Source organism: Oryctolagus cuniculus, chromosome 4, assembly GCF_051225735.1.
Source record: "Oryctolagus cuniculus isolate XC-2025 breed Fujian yellow rabbit chromosome 4, ASM5122573v1, whole genome shotgun sequence".
NCBI lineage: Eukaryota > Metazoa > Chordata > Mammalia > Lagomorpha > Leporidae > Oryctolagus > Oryctolagus cuniculus.
The window spans coordinates 144,771,299-144,790,998 of NC_142870.1; the positions used below are offsets into that span (position 1 = coordinate 144,771,299).

Sequence of the window (19,700 nt, forward strand, 5' to 3'; positions counted from 1 at the left end):
TTCCCTTACCCAAGCTTATCACCTCTAGTTTTCTAATGCAAGTAGATAACAAAACAGGGCTTGGTGCTCAACATTTCACCTTGGAGTGTATTTTTCACAAATGAAGGTTTTTAAATTTTTTTACTTGAGAGAAAGACAGATACAGAGCAATCCCATTTGCTCGATAACTCAAATGCCCACAACAGCTGGGCCTGAGCCAAGTCAAAGCCAGGAACCAGGAACCTTGTTTTGATGGCAAGAACCAAACTACTTGAGCCATCACCTGCAGTCTCAGGTTGCTCATTAGCCAGAAACCAGAATCAGGAGTAGAGCCAGAACTCGAACCCAGGCAGTCTGATATGGGAGACTGGTGTTCCAACTGGCATCTTTTTTTTTTAAGATTTATTTATTTATTTGAAAAGCAAAGTTACAGAGAGAGTGGGACAGAGAGATCTTCCATCCACTGGTTGATCCCCAAATGGCTATATTAGCTGGGGCTGGGCTAGGCCACAGGCAGGAACCAGAAACTCCATCTGGGTCTCCCACCTGGGTGCGGGCCCCAAGCACTTGGGCCATCTTCTGCTGTTTTCCAAGGCACATTAGCAGGGAACTGGATTGGAAGTAGAGCAACTGGGACTCAAACTGGTACTCATATGGGATGTCATCATTGCAGGTAGCAGCTTAAGCCTAGATGCCACAATGCCAGCCCCCCAAATTGGCATCTTAACCACTAGGTCAAACATTTGAAGACTGTGAATAGTGAAGGACTTCTATTGAACATCTGTAGTACGCTGGTTATGAATACTTTTATAATTTCTGAACTTTAGGACCATATAAGTTTCTACCTGAAAGGAATCATTTCTTCAAACCTTTTGTTCTTTAGTGACAGACGTTCACATTATCCTCCTAGCATAATTATATTTTATTAGTAACAGTAAAGACACCAGGTTCATGATATACTTCACATATTTAATATCTGTATTTGAATATATTAGACTATAATTTTTATAACTGTATATATTATATAGCACTCTTTTACACAACATGAAAGACATAGGTAAACATTAAAATGGCAGTGTACATATTAATAAATGAACATTAACAAGATAATTATCAGGTATTCATTTAATGGGAGAGTCTAGTATTTCCTGATAATCCTGCCTTCTTAAATTTCTCCAGTAAAGTTTATAGCCAGCAAGGACAAAAACACTAAGCATAATGATTACCCCTCCAAAGACATCAAAGACACTAGGAAATATGTGCAGCACTAAAAGCTGCAAGACCATTGCTACTACAATCTCAAGATGTTGTACTGTGCTGACCAAGGCTGGATGGAATTTGTCCAAGGCATAATAAACTCCTAAGAATGCTGCAGTAGAACAGACACATATAGCAATGAGATAACTCCAGGTTTCTCCATCTAATGGGATGATTGGTTCTTGAAGAACAAACATAGTTGACAGCCCCCAGACTGTCCCAGTCCAACCAAATGTAAACAGTGCAGTCCACATGCTGACCTTCTCCCTGATGGATCTGTACACTATCATAGAGAGAGCGGTGGTCAGTCCCGCCATCACAGTCATTGTATACCCAAAGGCTTCTTTCCAGGCATTTAACAAAGAATCGTCTTCATCAACAATGTTGGGGATCATGACAAAACAAACACCTAAGATGCTGCAAACAACCGTAGCCATGTCAACATAAGCCATTTTCTCATCTACAAGTAAAAAAGCCAAAATGGCACTGAAGACTGTGGTTGTGGCTCTCCACATGGTGGTCCCATTGCTGGGAGGAACAATTGAAAACGATGTGTAAGCACAGGTGATAGAAATGACGTTGCATACACCATAAAAGAAGAGTCGTAATCTGTAGCCACTAGGTCCAAAGGGGGCCTCCTGATAGTAATACACAACCAACACAGAAAAGACCTGCAAGACAGAACGGATAAAAATCAGTTCTAGTGATGGAACTTTAGAACGATCAGAAATAAGCCTGGTGATAAGAGCTACACATCCATGAGCCAAAGCAGATCCAAACAGCACTATCCACATTTTTCGGGATTGAAAAAGATTTTTTTCTGCAAAGTTCTGGAATTGTCCAATCTCATTAGTCATGGAGTCTTCTGTTGGTGGAGGTGGGATATCCATGGTTCCAAATAAAGTTCTTCCTTTTCTTTTCATTTCACTCAGCAGACTTTTCTTTGGGTTTTCTTCCGTAAAACTTCCATAGTCTTCATTAATTTCTTCATATCCATCATCCCCAGGCTGGGGATAATGGGAAGTATATTTTACCATCACTGTGTTGGGATGTATTTTCACTCGTTTTTTAACTGGGTATTTTTTGGAGAGGGAAGTATCCATTTCTTCAGCTAAGCAATTCTATTAAAAAAAAAAAGACATGTACATATTCATTCCATTGAAATTTTAATTTATAATTTAATTTGTAATCATATGAAGCAATCTACTGTTGTACCAGAAGTCCAGGAAAAATTGTAATAGGAAGAGATGACCTGGAAATATGCCTTAGCAGACTTATGGAGCCAAAACAAAACAAAAGACACATGGAGCCCAGTGGAATTATCTCCCTTTTTGTCTCCCATCTTGTCTGTCCCTATTTATCAATCTCATTTTTTTTGTCTCATTCTTCTCCATTTGCCATTTTTACATTGCAAACTGATATTTTTCCATATTTTCATTCCTACCTTTATCTCTACCCATCCAACAATAAAAGCACAGAAAATTTAAAAAAAAAACTAGATCAAATTTTTCCTTCTCGTTATATCCATTTATCTATGATACAAATTATAAATGGGTAAGTTCAAAATCTTTTGTAATATCAATTCCATATAATGCTAGATCCAAACTACAGTAATTACAAATTACTGTAAGGTACAAATTATAGTCATTTTTAAGCATTCTGCCCCCATCTACCTTCAGATACACAGAAATAAACTGTGTATAGACTGTAAGCTCCTTATGGGCAGGATCTATGTCTGAGTCATCTTTGTATCTCCCATAGCATCTTAACCAATAAATATTTCTTGAATGGAAAAAAAAAAAAGAAAAGAAAATTAACTTAGTAACACTCATGTATTGTTGCTGATCATATAAACTGCACAACTTTTTCTCATGAGCAATTGGACAATATACATTAAGATTTTAATGGGAAATTATATTCAACAATACCACTTCTATGACTTCCCTTAAGGAGATATCACTACATCCCTTTTTCATTCTATGTAAAAAATAAGAAAGGAAAAAAGATTTCATATTTATATTTCCTTATATAACAAAGAAATTATGGAAAGAAATTTAGTGGTGAATGAGATGGAAGAGGGAAAAAATGGAAGAAAATATTTTGCTATATACTTCCTTATATTTTTAAATCATGATATTGTTCAAAAAATTAAAAACTAAAATACAATGTTCATGCATTTCTTAAGAAAAAGAGAGCATATAAGGAGTATGGGAAAAGTATATGTACAAAAGAGTTCATTTTAGTTAATCTCAATGAACCTTCATATAATGCAGTACTATTAAAAATGACACTGTATATCTTTTTTAAAATTGTTATTTGGGGCCAGTGCTGTGGCTTTGAAGGTAAAGCCATCGCCTGTGGTGCCAGAATCCCATATGGGTGCTGGTTCGAGTCCTGAATGCTCCACTTCTGATTGAGCTCCCTGCTAATGCACCTGGGAAAGCAGCAGAGGATGGCCCACGTGCTTTGGCCCCTGTACCCACATGGAAGAACTGGAGTAGGCTCCTGGTTTCTAACTTTGGACTGCCCCAGCTCCAGCCCTTGTGGCCATTTGGGGAGTAAACCAGCAAATAGAAGATACCTCTCTGTCTCTCTTCCTGCTCCCCCCTTTTAACTGTGCCTTTCAAATAAATTATTTATTATTTATATTTATTTATTAGAGAGGCAGAAAAAGATGGACAGAAAGAGAGACCTCCCATCCACTGGTTCACTCTCCAGGTGCTCACAACAGCCAGGGCTGAACCAAGGCTGGTCAAACCGGGGTTTCCCATGTCGATGCCAGGACCTAACTACTTGAGCCATCTCCAGTGCCTCCTAGGGTCTGCATTAGCAGGAAGATGGAGTTAGGACCAGAGCCAAGTATGGAGCCCAGGTCCTCTGATGTAAGACATAGGTATCTTAACCATTAGGTTAGCATTCACCCCAACAACATAGATCTTTATTGACATGGAAAGAAGTATACCGCGTATTGTCAAATGGGACAAAAGGTAAGCTTTTTATAAAGATTAAATGAAATAATACATATAACAAGTTTGCCACAGTGTTAGCATATGGTAAACTCAGAATAAGCATTAGCAATACATTTGGCTTCCTTTCATTTATAATTATCTTATAGAAATACTGGGGATCTTCTATGATGTTAACTCTCTTTCAGACCAGTGTTTGTACACAGAGTTCCCTTCTTTCCTTCATTTCCATCCTTCCTTCTTTCCTCCTTAGCCCCCTTCCAACAACCTCCTGTTTCCATCTCAACCATTCCTGTCCTCATCGCTAAAAAAGAAGTGTCGCTCCCCCTCTTCGTGGAGGAACGACACTAAACCCTGCCTAGGCTTCATATCCGAGTCACGGCACCATTATGTCGCTCCCCCTCTTCGTGGAGGAACGACACAGGACCCTGCGCTGTTCTTTCATCTGCTCGGCCCTCCCGGGGTTTGCTGCTGGTTCTTCCCGGGTTGGCTACTGTCCCTTCCACCTCCGTGGAAGGGCAGTTCCCCCTGCCACATTCCCCACTTCCGCGGGGGAGCGGCACACCGCCGGCCGGCTTTCTCGGGGGCTGCACAGGTGTTCCCCTTAGATGTTCCTGGTGCATGCCGTCTCTCTCCTCCTTTATAGTCCTCCTCTGCCAATCCCAACTCGGCTGCCCACACGCCGAGTACGCTGCTCTCCTCCAATCAGGAGCAAGTCCTACAGTTTATTAGCTGAACTGGAGGCAGCTGTGCAGAAGCTGTTTACTTCTCTCCCAGCGCCATATTGTGGGAGAGCAGATGCATAGAATAAGTCTTAATTCCAGTAACTCAGTCTAGTCCGGATTGCTCCCCACAAGAAGGAAAGAAAAAAGTTTCCCCCTCTTTTGGTCCTTTGGTCCTTATGACTCCCTGCTCCCTGGTTCCTTGCCCAAAACTCATCAGTTCCAGGATCTTAAACAATGGCCCAGAAATTAAATACCATTTGTTCTTTTGACACCATCTGGGTAGCCAACTGTTCTATTTAGTCCTTTCTCTTCTAAAAGGCATTAACTTCAGCTAAAAGAAGTCACCAAAAAAGCACCACCTGTGCCTCTAAGCCCTCTCGCTTCCTAGCCTGATTTCCCATTTGCCATCCTTCCTGTGCACCCTTATCAGGCTAACTAACTGTTCGTTATTCCCGTCTACCAGGACACTTCCACTTTGCATCATGGCTTCAGCCTCAAAAACCCCAAACTGAATTAACAGTCTCGATCTCCCAGATACATTGTCGTTTCCTAACTTCCTCACGTTTGTGATACCATCATTTTTCCAGTTTCCCAAGCTACAAAACAAGGAATACACTGAATTATCCTTTCTGCCATCACATTTCCATTTGGTTATCACTATCAGTGTTTTTGTCCTCTAAATATTTCTTGACTTTCAGTTTCTTCTCCAATTCCATTTTACCTTTATGATTTTGGACCAGGCTATTGTGAATTCCTATCTAGAATATTGCAATATCATCCTAAATAGCTCCCTGGAATCCCATTTCTCTCCTCTAAAATCCATCTGTGTTATCCCACTGTCACATTAATCTTTTTTTTTTCTTAAGATTTATTTATTTATTTGAAAGAGTTACACAGAGAGGAGAGGCAGAGAGAGAGAGGTCTTCAGTCCAATGGTTCACTCCACAGACGGCCGCAACCGCCAGAGCTGGGCCGATCTGAAGCCAGGAGCCAGGAGCTTCTTCCCGGTCTCCCATGTGGGTGCAGGGCCCAAGGACTTGGGCCATCCTCCACTGCCTCCCCAAGCCACAGCAGAGAGCTGGACTGGAAGAGGAGTAGCCGGGAGTAGAACCAGCGCCCATATGAGATGCCGGCGCCTCAGGCCAGGGCATTAACCCACTGCACCACGGCGCCGGCCCCTCACATTAATCTTTAAGCAGGTCAACACATAAACTTCCCTCAGTCTTTCCCCATTCAAGAACCTACAGTGATGTCCTACCTTATCAAATTTCAACTCCTCTGTCTGGTTCTCAAGAACAGCTTCCATCAATACTTAGCTCCTTAACGCACATAATTTGCCCTGAGCCATTGGTCCAGGGTCCTCCCTGTCCTTATTCCCTATATGTACATTTCATTTCCCTAGGCCTTTATTCTCATTAGTGTCCCTTCTGCTACAAATCTCTAAACATCATTCGTCTTCTGAGGCCAAATCTATTTGTTACCTTTCGGGGACAAGCCATCTTTGACCTCTCTCTAGCTGCTTGGTTTTTTCTTCCTTATTTAAACATCTGTAGTAGTTCCTCTAACTCTTTATAATCTTATCACTTTGTTATCTACTTGTTTCAACTTGGCAGAATTTTGTTTCCAGTCACTATATCCAAAGTTGCTATGTCAAATCTTGCTTTACAGGTCAGTGGTTATCTTAATGACATCTCAGAATTCTTAACTTCCAACTTGCTGTCTACTATTTTGTCTTAGGGCCATTCAAAGCGTTCTCTTCCCAACTGCAGGTCATATTTATAGCTCCAGGGGCAAGAAGAGGGAAGGAATATGCTTTGCTATTGTATTCCATTTCCTATCCTTTCCTTTTGGAGACTGTGGGAGAGGGACATGGTCTTTCAGACACTCTAGTCTCCCTCTTCTAGGTTCTAAGATCCCCTAGTGTATTGGCATAGACAGGAAGGAAAGGGAAAGGGACACATGTCTCATATTCTGGCTGTTGTGTTGGCTTTATTTAGACTTATTTATTTGAAAGAGTGATAGAAATGGAGAGAGAGAGAGAGAGAATCAATCTTCTATCTGCTGGTTCACACCCCCGAAATAGCTGCAACAGCTGGGCTGGTCCAGGCCAAAGCCAGGAGCTTGGAACCCCATCCAGTCCTCCCACATGGATGGCAGGGGTCCAAGTTCTTAGATCATCATCCACTGCCTTCCCAAGTACATTAGCAGGGAGCTGGATCAGAAGCAGAACAGCCTGGACTTGAACCAGCACTCCAATACTAAATGTGGGTAGAGCAAGTGGCATAGCAAGCAGTGGCTTATCCCACTGTATCACAATACTGGTACCATATGATAGTTTTTTGATTCATAAACTTGTTGAGGTTGGACTACAGTCTCCAGTTATTTAATCAAGCACTAATCTGAGTGCTGCTATGAAGAGATTTTGCAGATGGGATCAAAGTCCCTAATCACCTGACTTTAAGTTAATGAACATAAAGACTATCCTCTGTATGAGCCCAACCTAACCTAACCAGATGAGCCCTTTAAAAGAGGTCTTAGGCCCTTAAGTTCAGAGGTTTCAAATAGTTCATGCCATTAACGTTCCAACCCAACAGTTCGCCTTTCCTCATTGCCTGTGTAGGACAAGCTTCAGCCTGTGCACATGGGGTTCCAGTGTGCTCTTAATCTCCCCTTTCTGTTTGCCTGCAGACTTCAGACTTGCTTATCAACACAGCTCCCACAATGGCATAAGCCAGTTCCTTGTAATAAATACCCTATTGGTTGTATGTGTGTTTCACAGTAGTGCTGACTAATATACACTGGGGCCCAGCCCTGTTAGTACCACTGGTTAAGTTGCTGCCTATGATACTAGCATCCCATGTGAGCGCTAATTTAAGTCCCAGTTTCTCCGCTTCCAATCTGGCTCCCTGCGAATGTACCTGGGAAGGCAGAGGAGCACAGCTCAAGTACTTGGGGCCCTGCCACCAACATGGGAGACCAGGATGGAGTTACAGGTTACTGGCATCAGCCTAGCTCAGCTCCAGCCAGTGCAGCTATTTGGGGAGTAATCCAGCAGATGGAAGATCTCTGTCTCTGACCCTCTTTGTAACTCTGCCTTTCAAATAAATAAATATTTAAAAAGAGAGATAGAAAAAGAAATTGAAATTTAATACACACTGGAATTATCTCCTAGCTTATTGTTTCTCTCCTCAGATTGGCCACCAATGTCCTCTAGGTTGTAGGTTATATTGGATAATTTTTTATTTAAAGGTTTATTTATCTATTTGGGAGGCAAAGATACAGACAGAGAGAGGGAGAGACAGAGAGAGGAAGAGACAGAGAGGTCTTCTATCTGCTAGTTTACTCCCCAAATGGCCGCAACAGCCGGAGCTGGACTGATCCAAAGCTAGAAGCCAGGAGCCTCCTCCAGGTCTCCCACGTTGAGTGCAGGGGCCCAAGCACTTGGACCATCCTCTGCTGCCTTCTCAGGTGCACTAACAGGGAGCTGGATTGGAAGTGGAGCAGCCAGAACTCGGACTGGTGCCTATATGGGTCGCAGACAGAGGCTTTACCTGCTATGCTACAGCACCAGCCCCTGGATTATTTCTGTAGGATCTTCTCAGAGCACAAATCCCTGACACAGGAGAACCCTGTACCCTTGAGATTTTTTTTTCTTTTTTTTTCTAGAGATAAGAAAGTTAATAGTCAGAAATGTTGGTTATGAGTTCAAGAATAAATACGTCTACTTAAAGAGTTTTGGATGCTAACTGTTGGACTCCTTGATTCACAATCAGTTTGTCTTTTTAATGACTTCACATTTCTGGTGTTTTGATCCATCTCCCCTTCCAGACCCCTAAGCAGCACAGTGACCATTACTTCTGCCATCTGTTCAATGTTGTTCTGCTCAATGTGCCAACTCAGCTCCTCTCCCTTCCTCACAGAGACAAACGGAGTGAGCTAACCTCAGGCTCTAGTTCCTCTGACAAAGGGTTCACAGGGGGAGTGGGAACCAAGGCAAAGGTATCCACTTCAGCTGTACAGAACAGCTCAGCTGGGTACAAGGACTACAAAATAGGACAGAGGTCCCTTTTGCCCGGTCACAAATGTAGCAACCTGAAATGCTGGACACAGATGGATTAAAAGGATGCATTGTTTGCTGTCTCCTCAAACAAGGGGAACAATTTAGTGTGTGGCAAGTCAGAAATCATTTTTGTTCAAAAGAAGCACTGTTTCCTAAGCTACATTCCAGAAAATGAGGCCCAAGACCACACTACTCCTGAGACTGAGAAAATTAACACTGACATCAATAGGATGTGTGTGGGGGGAGGGGGGTGTGAGAGAGAGAGGAGGAGAGAGAGAGACACACACACAGAGACAGAGAGAAATTTATCTAAGAAATTGGCCCATGCTATTATGGAGGCCGGCAAGGCCAAAATTGGCAGGGAGGGTGGCAGAGTAGAGACCTAGGGACCTAGCAATGCTGCAGCTGGAGCACGAAGATGGCTGCCGGCTGCAGGAGTCCCCCTGCTTAGGGGAGGTCGGTCTTTTCTGTTCAGGTCTGCAACTAGTTGAATGTGCCCCTCAACATTATAGAGAGCAATCTACTTTACTAAAAGTATACTGATTTAAATACATCTGAAAATATACAGAAACATCCAGAACAATATTTGACCAGTCAAGATGACACATAAAGTTAACCCTTGCAGCCTCATCCCCTGTTTGGTGTCCACACACACAAAAGTTCTGCCTATTTCAAACTACTGGGATTTTTTTTTTTTGAACTTGTCATGCTCTTTCATGTCTCTAGGTTTTTACAGTTGCTGTTCCTTCTTTGCTGAATACCCTTTTCCTGCTTTTTTACTTGGTTAATTTCCTGCTCATTCTTCAAGGCCCAAATTAAAGATCACCTCCTCTGAAACATTCCCTAGACCCATCCCTACCCTCATCTGAGTTAGATGATCCCCCTAGTGCTTCCATGGAAACTTCAACCATAGAATCTATCACACTGGCTTACAACAGTTTTTGTCCTTCTCTTCCACTAGACCACCTATTACTAATTTTTATATTTGTAGCACTTAGCATAGTACTTGAAAGGAGATGGGTGTTCAATAAATGTTTACTGAATGAATGGATAGACCATCTTTAAGTGATACTAATTTAATAAAGAATAAAATACAAGTAAATACATTCTAAATAATTCTTGCAGCATCTCCAGAATGAATTTCAGCTGCTGGTTCCCTGCCTCCCCGTGCATACTTCACAGATTGGCCCAGTCACGCCAGTTCCAGCACCAGTAAATTCTCAGTGGTTCCACTTCAGGAACTTCCCGGCAGTTTCACACCTAGGTTTGCTCACAACAAGCCATGGCAAACATTGTATTTTATAACTTCCCCATTTTACAATACGGTGTAAACACTTTTTCCATGTCATTAAATATTTTACAACACTCTTTTTAATAATAGTTAACATGGATCCTACCCAGGGCTTTGAACATAATAAGTCACACATTAACTGCAGCCCTCTGAGAGCTAAAAGGCAGATGTGATGGCCATTACCACCAGTCCCTTATGCAAAGACAAATCCATAGCTACCACAGGAAGAGCCACATACATGAAAATGAACAGATAAAAATTTTGATGGGTGGAGGAAGAATATGAAATAGGAGCGAAATCAAGAGTACTCATGTTTGCCTCTTTGTTCTGCATTCAGACGTCATCAACGAAGAAAAACTTGAAACCAAAAGCATGTCTTCATTCATGTTCTGTGTGTTTATCTAGGATCCATACACTTTAGCTTTAGAAGGATTTGAGACAACCATTCAATCAAGTTAAGGGAAAAATGATGCTTCCCGTCACATGGATGTGCTGTTTTGGACTGTTTGGTTCTGAACCTGGCTCAAGAGTCTCTCGTTATAATGCTAGCTATGCTTATTTAGCACCTTCTCTGTGCCAGACATATGCTAAGAACTTTCTTTTCTCATTAGCGGTGAGTATTGTCATGCAGCTGGTTAAGCCACTGTCTGTGATTCCAATGCCAGTATCCCATACTAGAGGGCAGGTTCAAGTCCCAGTTGCTCCTCCTCTGATTCAGCTCCCTGTTAATGCACCTGGGAAAGCAGCAGAAAATAGCCCAAGTACTTGGGCCCCTGCCACCCACATGGGAGAATCAGATGGAGTTCCAGGCTCCTGGCTTCAGTGTGGCCCAGCCATTACAGTCATTTGGGGAGTGAACCAGCAGATGGAAGATCTCTCTCTCTCTCTCTCTCTCTCTCTCTCAATCTCTCTCTCTCCTATCACTTTGCTTTTCAAATAAGTGAAATAAATCTTTAAAAAATTTTCTCATTTAAAGGTCAAAACAACTCTAAGAGGCAGGTATTATAATCCCCATTTTAGAAGTGAGAAAATAAATTCTGAGAGGGGCAGTGCTAGCCAGTTGGTGGGTGACACAACCAGTTGATGGTAGAGAAAAGATGTAAAACTGCTTTACTCTGAAACCCCAGCTCTTCTATACCATACTACAAATAGCTGTTCACAGTAGGCAGAATAATGCCTACTCCTCACCAAAATGTCAACATCTGAATTCCCAGAATTTATGAATACATTGCCTTACATGACAAAGAGGAAGTAAGGTAGCAGATGAAATTAAGCCTGCTAACTTAGCTGACCTAAAAATCAGGACACTGTCCTGGATTAGCTAGTCAGAACCAATGTAATCCAGGGTCCTTAAAAGTGGAAGATGGGGGGGGGGGCCGGCGCGGTGGCACACTAGGTTAATCCTCCACCTATAGCGCTGGCATCCCATATGGGCGCCGGGTTCTAGTCCCTGTTGCTCCTCTTCCAGTCCAGCTCTCTGCTATGGCCTGGGGATAGCAGTAGAAGATGGCCCAAGAGCTTGGGCCCCTGCACCCGCATGGGAGACCAGGAAGAAGCTCCTGGCTCCTGGCTTTAGATTGGAGCAGCTCCGGCCATTGTGGCCATTTGGGGAGTGAACCAACGGAAGGAAGACCTTTCTCTCTGTCTCTCTCTCACTGTCTGTAACTCTACCTGTCAAATAAAGCAAATCTTGAAGATGGGGTCTGGCACTGTGGTGTACTAGGCTAAGCCTCTGCCTGTGGCGCCAGAATCCCATTTGGGTGTCAGTTCATGTCCTGGATGTTCTTCTTCCCATCCAGCTCTCTGCTTATGCCTTGGGAAGGCAGAGGAAGATGGCTGATGCTTGGGCCCTGTACCCGCATGGGAGACCTGGAAGAAGCTCCTGGCTCCTGACTTTGGATCAGCTCAGCTCTGGCTGATGTAGCCTTTGGGGAATGAGCCAGCGGATGGAAGACCTTCCTCTCTGTCTCTCCCCATCTCTGTTTATAGCTATACCTCTCAAATAAATAAAATATTTTTAAAAAAGTGGAAGATGGGGGCTGGAATTGTGGCACATCTGGTTAAGCCACCACTTGCCACTTTTGATGCTGGTATCCCATATGAACATCGGTTGGAGTCCTGGATGCTTTGCTTCTGATCCAGTTCTTGACTAATGTGCCTGGGAAAGTGGCAAAAGATAACTCAAGTGTGTGGGTCCCTGCCACTCAAGTGGGAGACCCAGATGGAGTTCTAGGATCCTGGCCTGAGCTTAGTCCAGCCACAGCCATTGTGGACATCTGGGGAGTGAACAGAAGATGGGATCTCTCTCTCTGTTTCTCCCTCCCTTTTAAATTTTATGTGATTTCATAGCAAATTGTCTAGAAATGCAGTTACCAATTAGCTTTCTCATAACTTGCTTGTACACACTGTCCTCATTCCAACCTCTTCAAACTTCAAATGTAGACCCTGCTGCAAAGGGGTGAGGGCCAGGGGGCAAGTACTGAAATGCTTTCAGGGTGCCAGTGTCGTGGTGCAGCAGGTTAAGCTGCATCCCAAATGAACACTAGTCTGCATTCCAGCCACTTCCACTTCTAATCTTGCTCCCTGCTAGTGCTTCTGGGAAGGCAGCAGAAGATGGCCCAAATACTTGGGCCCCTGCTACTCACATAGGAGATGGGGAAGGAATTCCAGGCTCCAGGCTTGGCCTGGCCCAGTGCCAGCTGTAGAGGCCCTTTGGGGATAGAACCAGGGAATGGAACATCTCTCTGTCTCTCCCTCTAACTCTGCCTTTCAAATAAATAAATAAATCTTTAAAAAATATATAAATAAAACTCTCTAGGTCTCTCTTTTTTTAAAGATTTATTTATTTATTTGAAAGTTAGAATTACACAGAGAAAAGGAGAGGCAGAGAGAGAGAGAGGTCTTCCATCCACTGGTTCACTCCCCAACTGGCCGCAACAGCCAGTTGCTGAGCCAATCCGAAGCCAGCTGGATCGGAAGTGGAGCAGCCAGGACGTGAACCGGCGCCATATGGGATGCCGGCACCGCAGCCAGCAGCTTTACCTGCTACACTACAGCAACGGCCCCCATCTCTGACTTTCATGCGATCCTTCTGAGAAGACTGAAATGGAAAAAGAAGTCAACACTTCACCTCCTCCGACATCTATGCTAGGCAAGCTGATATCCCGAGATTTCCACCACTGCCTAAAGTGGCTCCTTCAATCTGCCAGTGTTGTGGCCTAATGAATTAAGCCGCCACAGGCAACATCGACATTCCATAACTGTGCCAGTTTGAGTCCAGGCTGTTCCACTGCTGATCCAGCTCCCTACTAATGTGCCTGGGAAAGCAGCGGAGGATGGCCCGAGTGCTTGGGCCCCTGCACCCACGTGGGAGACCCATAAGAAGCTCCTGGCTCCAGGCTTCAGCTTGGCCCGGCCCCAGCCATTGTGGCCATTTGGGGAGTGAACCAGCTGACAGAAGACCTCTCTCTGTCTCTCTACCTCTCTCTCTGTAACTCTGCCTTTCAAATAAATAAAATAAGTCTTTAAAACAAAGATTTTATTTTAATTTGAAACAATGACAGAGGGAGGAAGAGACAGGTCCTTCATCTACTCCTCAGATGGCTGTCACAGCCAGATCTGGGTCAGAACAAAACCAGGAGTCAGGACCTCCATCTGAGTCTCCCATGTGGGTGGCAGAGTCCCAAATACTCCTGCTGCCTTGCCAGGAACATTAGCAGGGAATTGGACCAGAAGTGGAGCAGCTGGGATACAAACTAGCACTCTGTTTTGCAATGCTGCCATCACAGACGGCTTAATGTGTTGCACCACCACACCTACACCATACTGAAAGGATTTTCCATCTAAAAATAGAAAAGTCTTTGAACACCAATCAACATTCACACATTGTCATCTGAAGCAGATTTCCAATCACCCAACAAACAAGGAAATGGCAATAAAATTGGATTGACCAAATTGGATAAAGATATTCATTGAAAGGTTAGAGGTAAGTATTTGGCACATAAAAGATAAAAAAAAATTTTAACCATTTTTCCATTTTCAGAATGTTATGGTGGCTATAATAAGATATACTTTCAATTCACATAAGAGCAATAAGTGTTAATACATTAAAAGCAGCTTTATGAAGTATTGAAAGTATCTTTAGTTCAAATATTTCAAAGGTGACTCCTAGCTTCAGCCTGACCCAGCCCATCTATTGCAGGTATCTGAGGAGTGAACCAGCAAATGGAAGATCTCTATCCATCTCTGCCTCTCTCTGCCTTTCAAATTAAAAATATGTTTAGGGGCTGGCACTGAGTTAAGCCTCTGCCTGTGGTGCTGACATCCCATACAGGCACCGGTTCATGTCCTGGCTGTTCCATTTCCAATCCAACTCTCTGCTTTTGTGCCTGGAAAAGCAGCAGAAGATGACCCAAGTGCTTGGGCCCCTGCACCCATGTGGGAGACCTGATAGAAGCTCTTGCTCCTGGATGCAGCCTGGCATAGCCCTGGTTGTTGCAGACATTTAGGGAGTGAACCAGCAGATGGAAGATCTCTTTCTCTCTCTCCTTCTCTCTATAATTATATATTTCAAATAAAATAAAAATAAATCTTAAAAAGTGTTCAGTCATATGAATATTTACCAGAAATGTTATGATACTTTATTAAACCCCATTTTAAAAATAGCTGCCTAAATACTTAGTACTTTTAATTTACACTAGCCAGACATGACTATCTTGCACAGTTTAGATTTTTCAAAGTAAAAAAGATGTAATTTTAGACTAGACTTTAAATTGGCTATACACTGGGATTTTCCCCATGCAATTTGTGGTCATTAACTAAATGACGGTTTCTCTTAAGTATGTATGCTAAAAAAATGTTATTTTGGGGATTCTTTAGGATCCATTTGGCCTTTATACCCACATTATTGACCAGAAGCAAACTGATATAGGACAAAAAGTCCTTCACTCTTATTCTTGAGCTTCTTGTTCTTGATTAAAAATTTACTCTTACAGTCTGAGGAATGACAAGCTTGCTGCATTGTGGAATCCGGCTTTGGTGTTCTGACCCCAACAGTCTTCAGATAGGATGCAGCTCTCTTTTACTGTAGCAATTGCTAACTTTTGCTTCCTTAGCTGCTGACTACACCTCCTGACCCTGCCTATTGTGTTGCAAATGCACCTTCTAGCTGAGAAGAATCAGGGGAGGAATGTGGAAGAATTAGTTAAAAGCCATCATCACCACTGTAACTGTACCTTGCTGGTGATAGGTCAGTGGTGACATCCCCTATGAGAATGACTCCCTGTAGTGCTAGCAGATACAGAACAGTGCCAGAACTGGACGACAGCTTACTCATTCCAAGCCAGAAGAAATTCAGGGCATACCAGGCTGAATGATAAGCTCCTCAGCATGTTGGCTAAAATCAGCTTAAAACAGGGCTACCTAGGGTGAGAGAGAATCCTTATTCTAGGCTGAACAGCAGAAGCGTCCCAAGAAGGAGTGAGTCCAGGCTGCTTTGAAGGGCTGAGCTAGGCTGGAGGTGTGGCACCTGGGGTTGGGAATGAACGCTGCTTATTAGTTGAACTAGGAAAAGTGATGGATTCCAGGAGGGGCCACCCTGCGAGGAGCAAGGTAGAATGTAGTCTAAGGGGACCAAGAAGAGTTGAGCTAAGCTGCAATATGGGAGAATGGCAGTGGGGCCTACAGATTTTTCTGGGCTCAGTCAGTCTGGGAAAGATTATAGCTATGGGAGGTAGTGAGAAAGATCTGATGGGATGGGGTGGGAAGTAGAAGTGGGAAGGGATGCCCCAAATAGGAGGGCTGGCCCAAGTTTGAGCTGGAGACTCAGCTGGGGACAGTCGAAGGCTAGCAGCTCTATAGGATGGTCCTGGGAAGAAAAAAGACTGAGAAAAAGGAAAGCATTTAATAACAGCAGAAGAATGGGGGGCGGGTGAAGGGTAAGGATGAAAGTTGTCAGTCTGGCCACAGCTGGGCTAAGCATTCCTAAGTTTTACTATGGGCTTGAAAGCAATATAGGCAAAGTTAAGTGAGAAGCCTGCCTCCTCTCTACTTACTGGTGATTAATGACTTTAATAGACTGTAAAGAACCATGCACCTAGAAAGGGAAAAGGTTAAAAAAAAAAAAAAAAGCACATTATGCGGCAGTTTGCAAACAAGCAGGTCGGCTTGGCTTGTGTGAAGGTTATGATGCCTGATTTGGAACACACCAATTTTTGCTGTGATGTTTTAAAGACCTATTCTGGCACACTGTGATGAATATGTCAGCTGGCATATTCTTAGTAAACCTTCTGGAATGCAAGCGTCTCACCATTTATAATCAACATGTCTCCTTCCAGGAAAGAATCTTTCTAATCTCTGAAGCAGTGGACCTATCAATTTGCATGAAACATGCTGTTCTCAATGAACACATATAATCTACCACTTACTTTCCTACTGTTTTAAATTAAAAAAAAAAAAAAAAGCAGATTCAGCCTGCAGTGAATCAGCACCTTTAAATTCAGCTGTGCCATGTGTATCTGCTAAGGCTGGGAGACAGCCTTCTCTATAACAGAGGGGAAAGAATAAAATGATCCTTTTCCATGATCTTTTTTGTATATACCTAAATGATTAAAACACCAAAAAGGTTAGGTGCTAATTCAATGTAAAATGAATCACTAGGATATTCCAACATGCTTGGTAAAGTTGTACTTCTTAGTTGCTTATCATTTACCTAACTCTCAGGAGACAGCATCAAACTGCCCAGCTGAGTTCAAAGAAGCTCCCAACCTCCCAGGACATGCACCAATTCCTGAACAACAAAGGAACCTCCAGGACACAAAGAGTCTTCTCTAATCCTCCAGCACTACATATACCACCTGCTCACATTTTCCCTGATCTTCCTGCTGTCCATCCACAAGAAAGAAATGCCTGCAAGTCAAGGAGTCAAGAAATGCCAAAAGAATGAGTTCAAACATTCACAAATTTGGTTTGGCTTAATCTTAACTAATTCTTCACACTTAACTAATTCTTCACACTATTCTTCATATCACTTGTTAAAATCACAACCTAGTCACCTCTTTCTTTATACCATATTTTATTAAAATCACTTAAGCTAAGGCAATTAAGAAACAGTCACCAGATGCCATCTTGTTTCAGACCAAGCCGTAAGTCAAATTTTAAATGAAATTTGATGATACCTCTGAAATAGCACACTTTGATTTGTTAAAATCACTCTACTCCTTTAATATCTGTAAGAGAATACACACACACACATTCATAGTCTGTGGGGAGCAACTCGGACTAGACTAAGTTACTGGAATTAAGACTTATTCTATGCATCTGCTTTCCCACAATATGGTGCTGGGAGAGGAGGAAACAGCTTCTATACAGCTGCCTCCAGTTCAACCAATAAACAGCAGGACCTGCTCCTGATTGGAGGAGAGCAGCGTACTCGGCGTGTGGGCAGCCGAGTTGGGATTGGTGGAAAAGGATTATAAAGGAGGAGAGAGACAACATGCACCAGGAACATCTATCTGAAGGAACACCTGTGCAGCCCCCGAGAGAGCCGGCCGGCGGTGTGCTGCTCCCCCGCGGAAGTGGGGAAAAGTGGCAGGGGGAACTGCCCTTCCACGGAGGTGGAAGGGACGGTAGCCAACCCGGGAAGAACCAGCAGCAAACCCGGGGAGGGCCGAGCAGACGAAAGAACAGCGCAGGGTCCTGTGTCGTTCCTCCACGAAGACGGGGAGCGACAATAGTCAACCCTCTGTATCCACAGGTTTTGCATCTCAGGATTCAACTAACCACCAAAATTGACAAATGAGATTATACCAAGCTGAGAAGCTTCTGTACTGCAAAGGAAACGCTCAGAAAAGTGAAGAGGCAACTGACAGAACGGGAGAAATTATTTGCAAACTATGCAACTGATAAAGGATTAATATCCAGAATCTATAAAGAGCTCAAGAAATTGAACAACAAAACAAACAATAGGCAAAGGACTTCAACAGGCATTTTTGAAGGATGAAATTCAAATGGCCAACAGACACTTGAAAAAATGTTCAGGATCACTAGCCATCAGGGAAATGCAAATCAAAACCACAATGAAGTTTCATCTCACCCCAGTTAGCATGGTTCTCATACATAAATCAACAAACCACAAATGCTGGCAAGGATGTGGGGAAAAGGTTGGTGGAATGTAAACTGGTGCTGCCACTGTGGAAGACAGTATGGAGATATCTTAGATATCTGAATTTAGGTTGGCGCCGCGGCTCACTAGGCTAATCCTCCACCTGCGGCGCCAGCACACCAGGTTCTAGTCCCTGTTGGGGTGCCAGATTCTGTCCCGGTTGCTCCCTTCCAGTCCAGCTCTCTGCTGTGGCCCGGGAAGGCAGTGGAGGATGGCCCAAGTGCTTGGGCCCTGCACCCAATGGGAGACCAGGAGAAGCACCTGGCTCCTGGCTTCAGATCAGCGCAGCGCGCCGGCCGTGGTGGCCATTTTGGGGGTGAACCAATGTAAGGAAGACCTTTCTCTCTGTCTCTCTTTCTCTTTCTCACTAACTCTGCCTGTCAAAAAAAAAAAAAAAAAAAAAAAAAAAAAAAAAAAAGAAAGAAATCTGAATATAGACCTACCATATGACCCAGCAATGTCACTCCTGGGAACTTACCCAAATGAAATCAGCATATGAAAGAATTCTCTGTACCCCATGTTTATAGCAGCTCAATTCACAATAGCTAAGATATAGAATCAACTCAGATGTCCATCAACTGAAGACTGGATAAAGAAATTATGGTGTATACAATGGAGTACTACTCAGCTGTAAAAAAAATAAAATAAAATACTTTCTTTTGCAACAAAATGGATGCAACTGGAAACCATTATACTCAGTGAAATAAGCCAGTCCCCAAAAGATAGCTACCATATGTTTTCCCTGATCTGTGGTAACAGAGTATGTAAAAGGTAATATAGGCCGGCGCCGCGGCTCACTAGGCTAATCCTCCACCTTGCGGCGCTGGCACACCGGGTTCTAGTCCCGGTCGGGGCGCCGGATTCTGTCCCGGTTGCCCCTCTTCCAGGCCAGCTCTCTGCTGTGGCCAGGGAGTGCAGTGGAGGATGGCCCAGGTGCTTGGGCCCTGCACCCCATGGGAGACCAGGAAAAGCACCTGGCTCCTGGCTCCTGCCATCGGATCAGCGCGGTGCGCCGGCCGCAGTGCGCCAGCCGCGGCGGCCATTGGAGGGTGAACCAACGGCAAAGGAAGACCTTTCTCTCTGTCTCTCTCTCTCACTGTCCACTCTGCCTGTCAAAAAAAAAAAAAAAAAAAAAAAAGGTAATATAGAGGAGTGATACTGACATTTTGAGATTCAATGATTGTTTATAGCCCTTGTCTCAACTGTTGAGGAACAGTGGTTTTTTTTTTCTTCATTCTATTTGTTGAATTCTTTATTCAGT

The 19,700-nt window shown here is 43.4% G+C and overlaps 1 protein-coding gene across 4 annotated transcripts in view; it reads right to left on the bottom strand.

Annotated features, from left to right (window-relative positions):
* Positions 1-927: 927 nt before the first annotated feature.
* SLC35G2 (solute carrier family 35 member G2) overlaps positions 928-19,700 on the bottom strand; it is a 29,044-nt gene continuing 10,271 nt past the window's right edge. For all 4 annotated transcript variants that reach the window (XM_051818622.3, XM_070072779.2, XM_051818621.3 and 1 more), the window contains one exon: positions 928-2,357. In XM_051818622.3, coding sequence (XP_051674582.1) covers positions 1,101-2,339 — 1,239 coding nt within the window. In that variant the 5' untranslated portion in view covers positions 2,340-2,357 and the 3' untranslated portion in view covers positions 928-1,100. The remainder of the gene's footprint in view (positions 2,358-19,700) is intronic.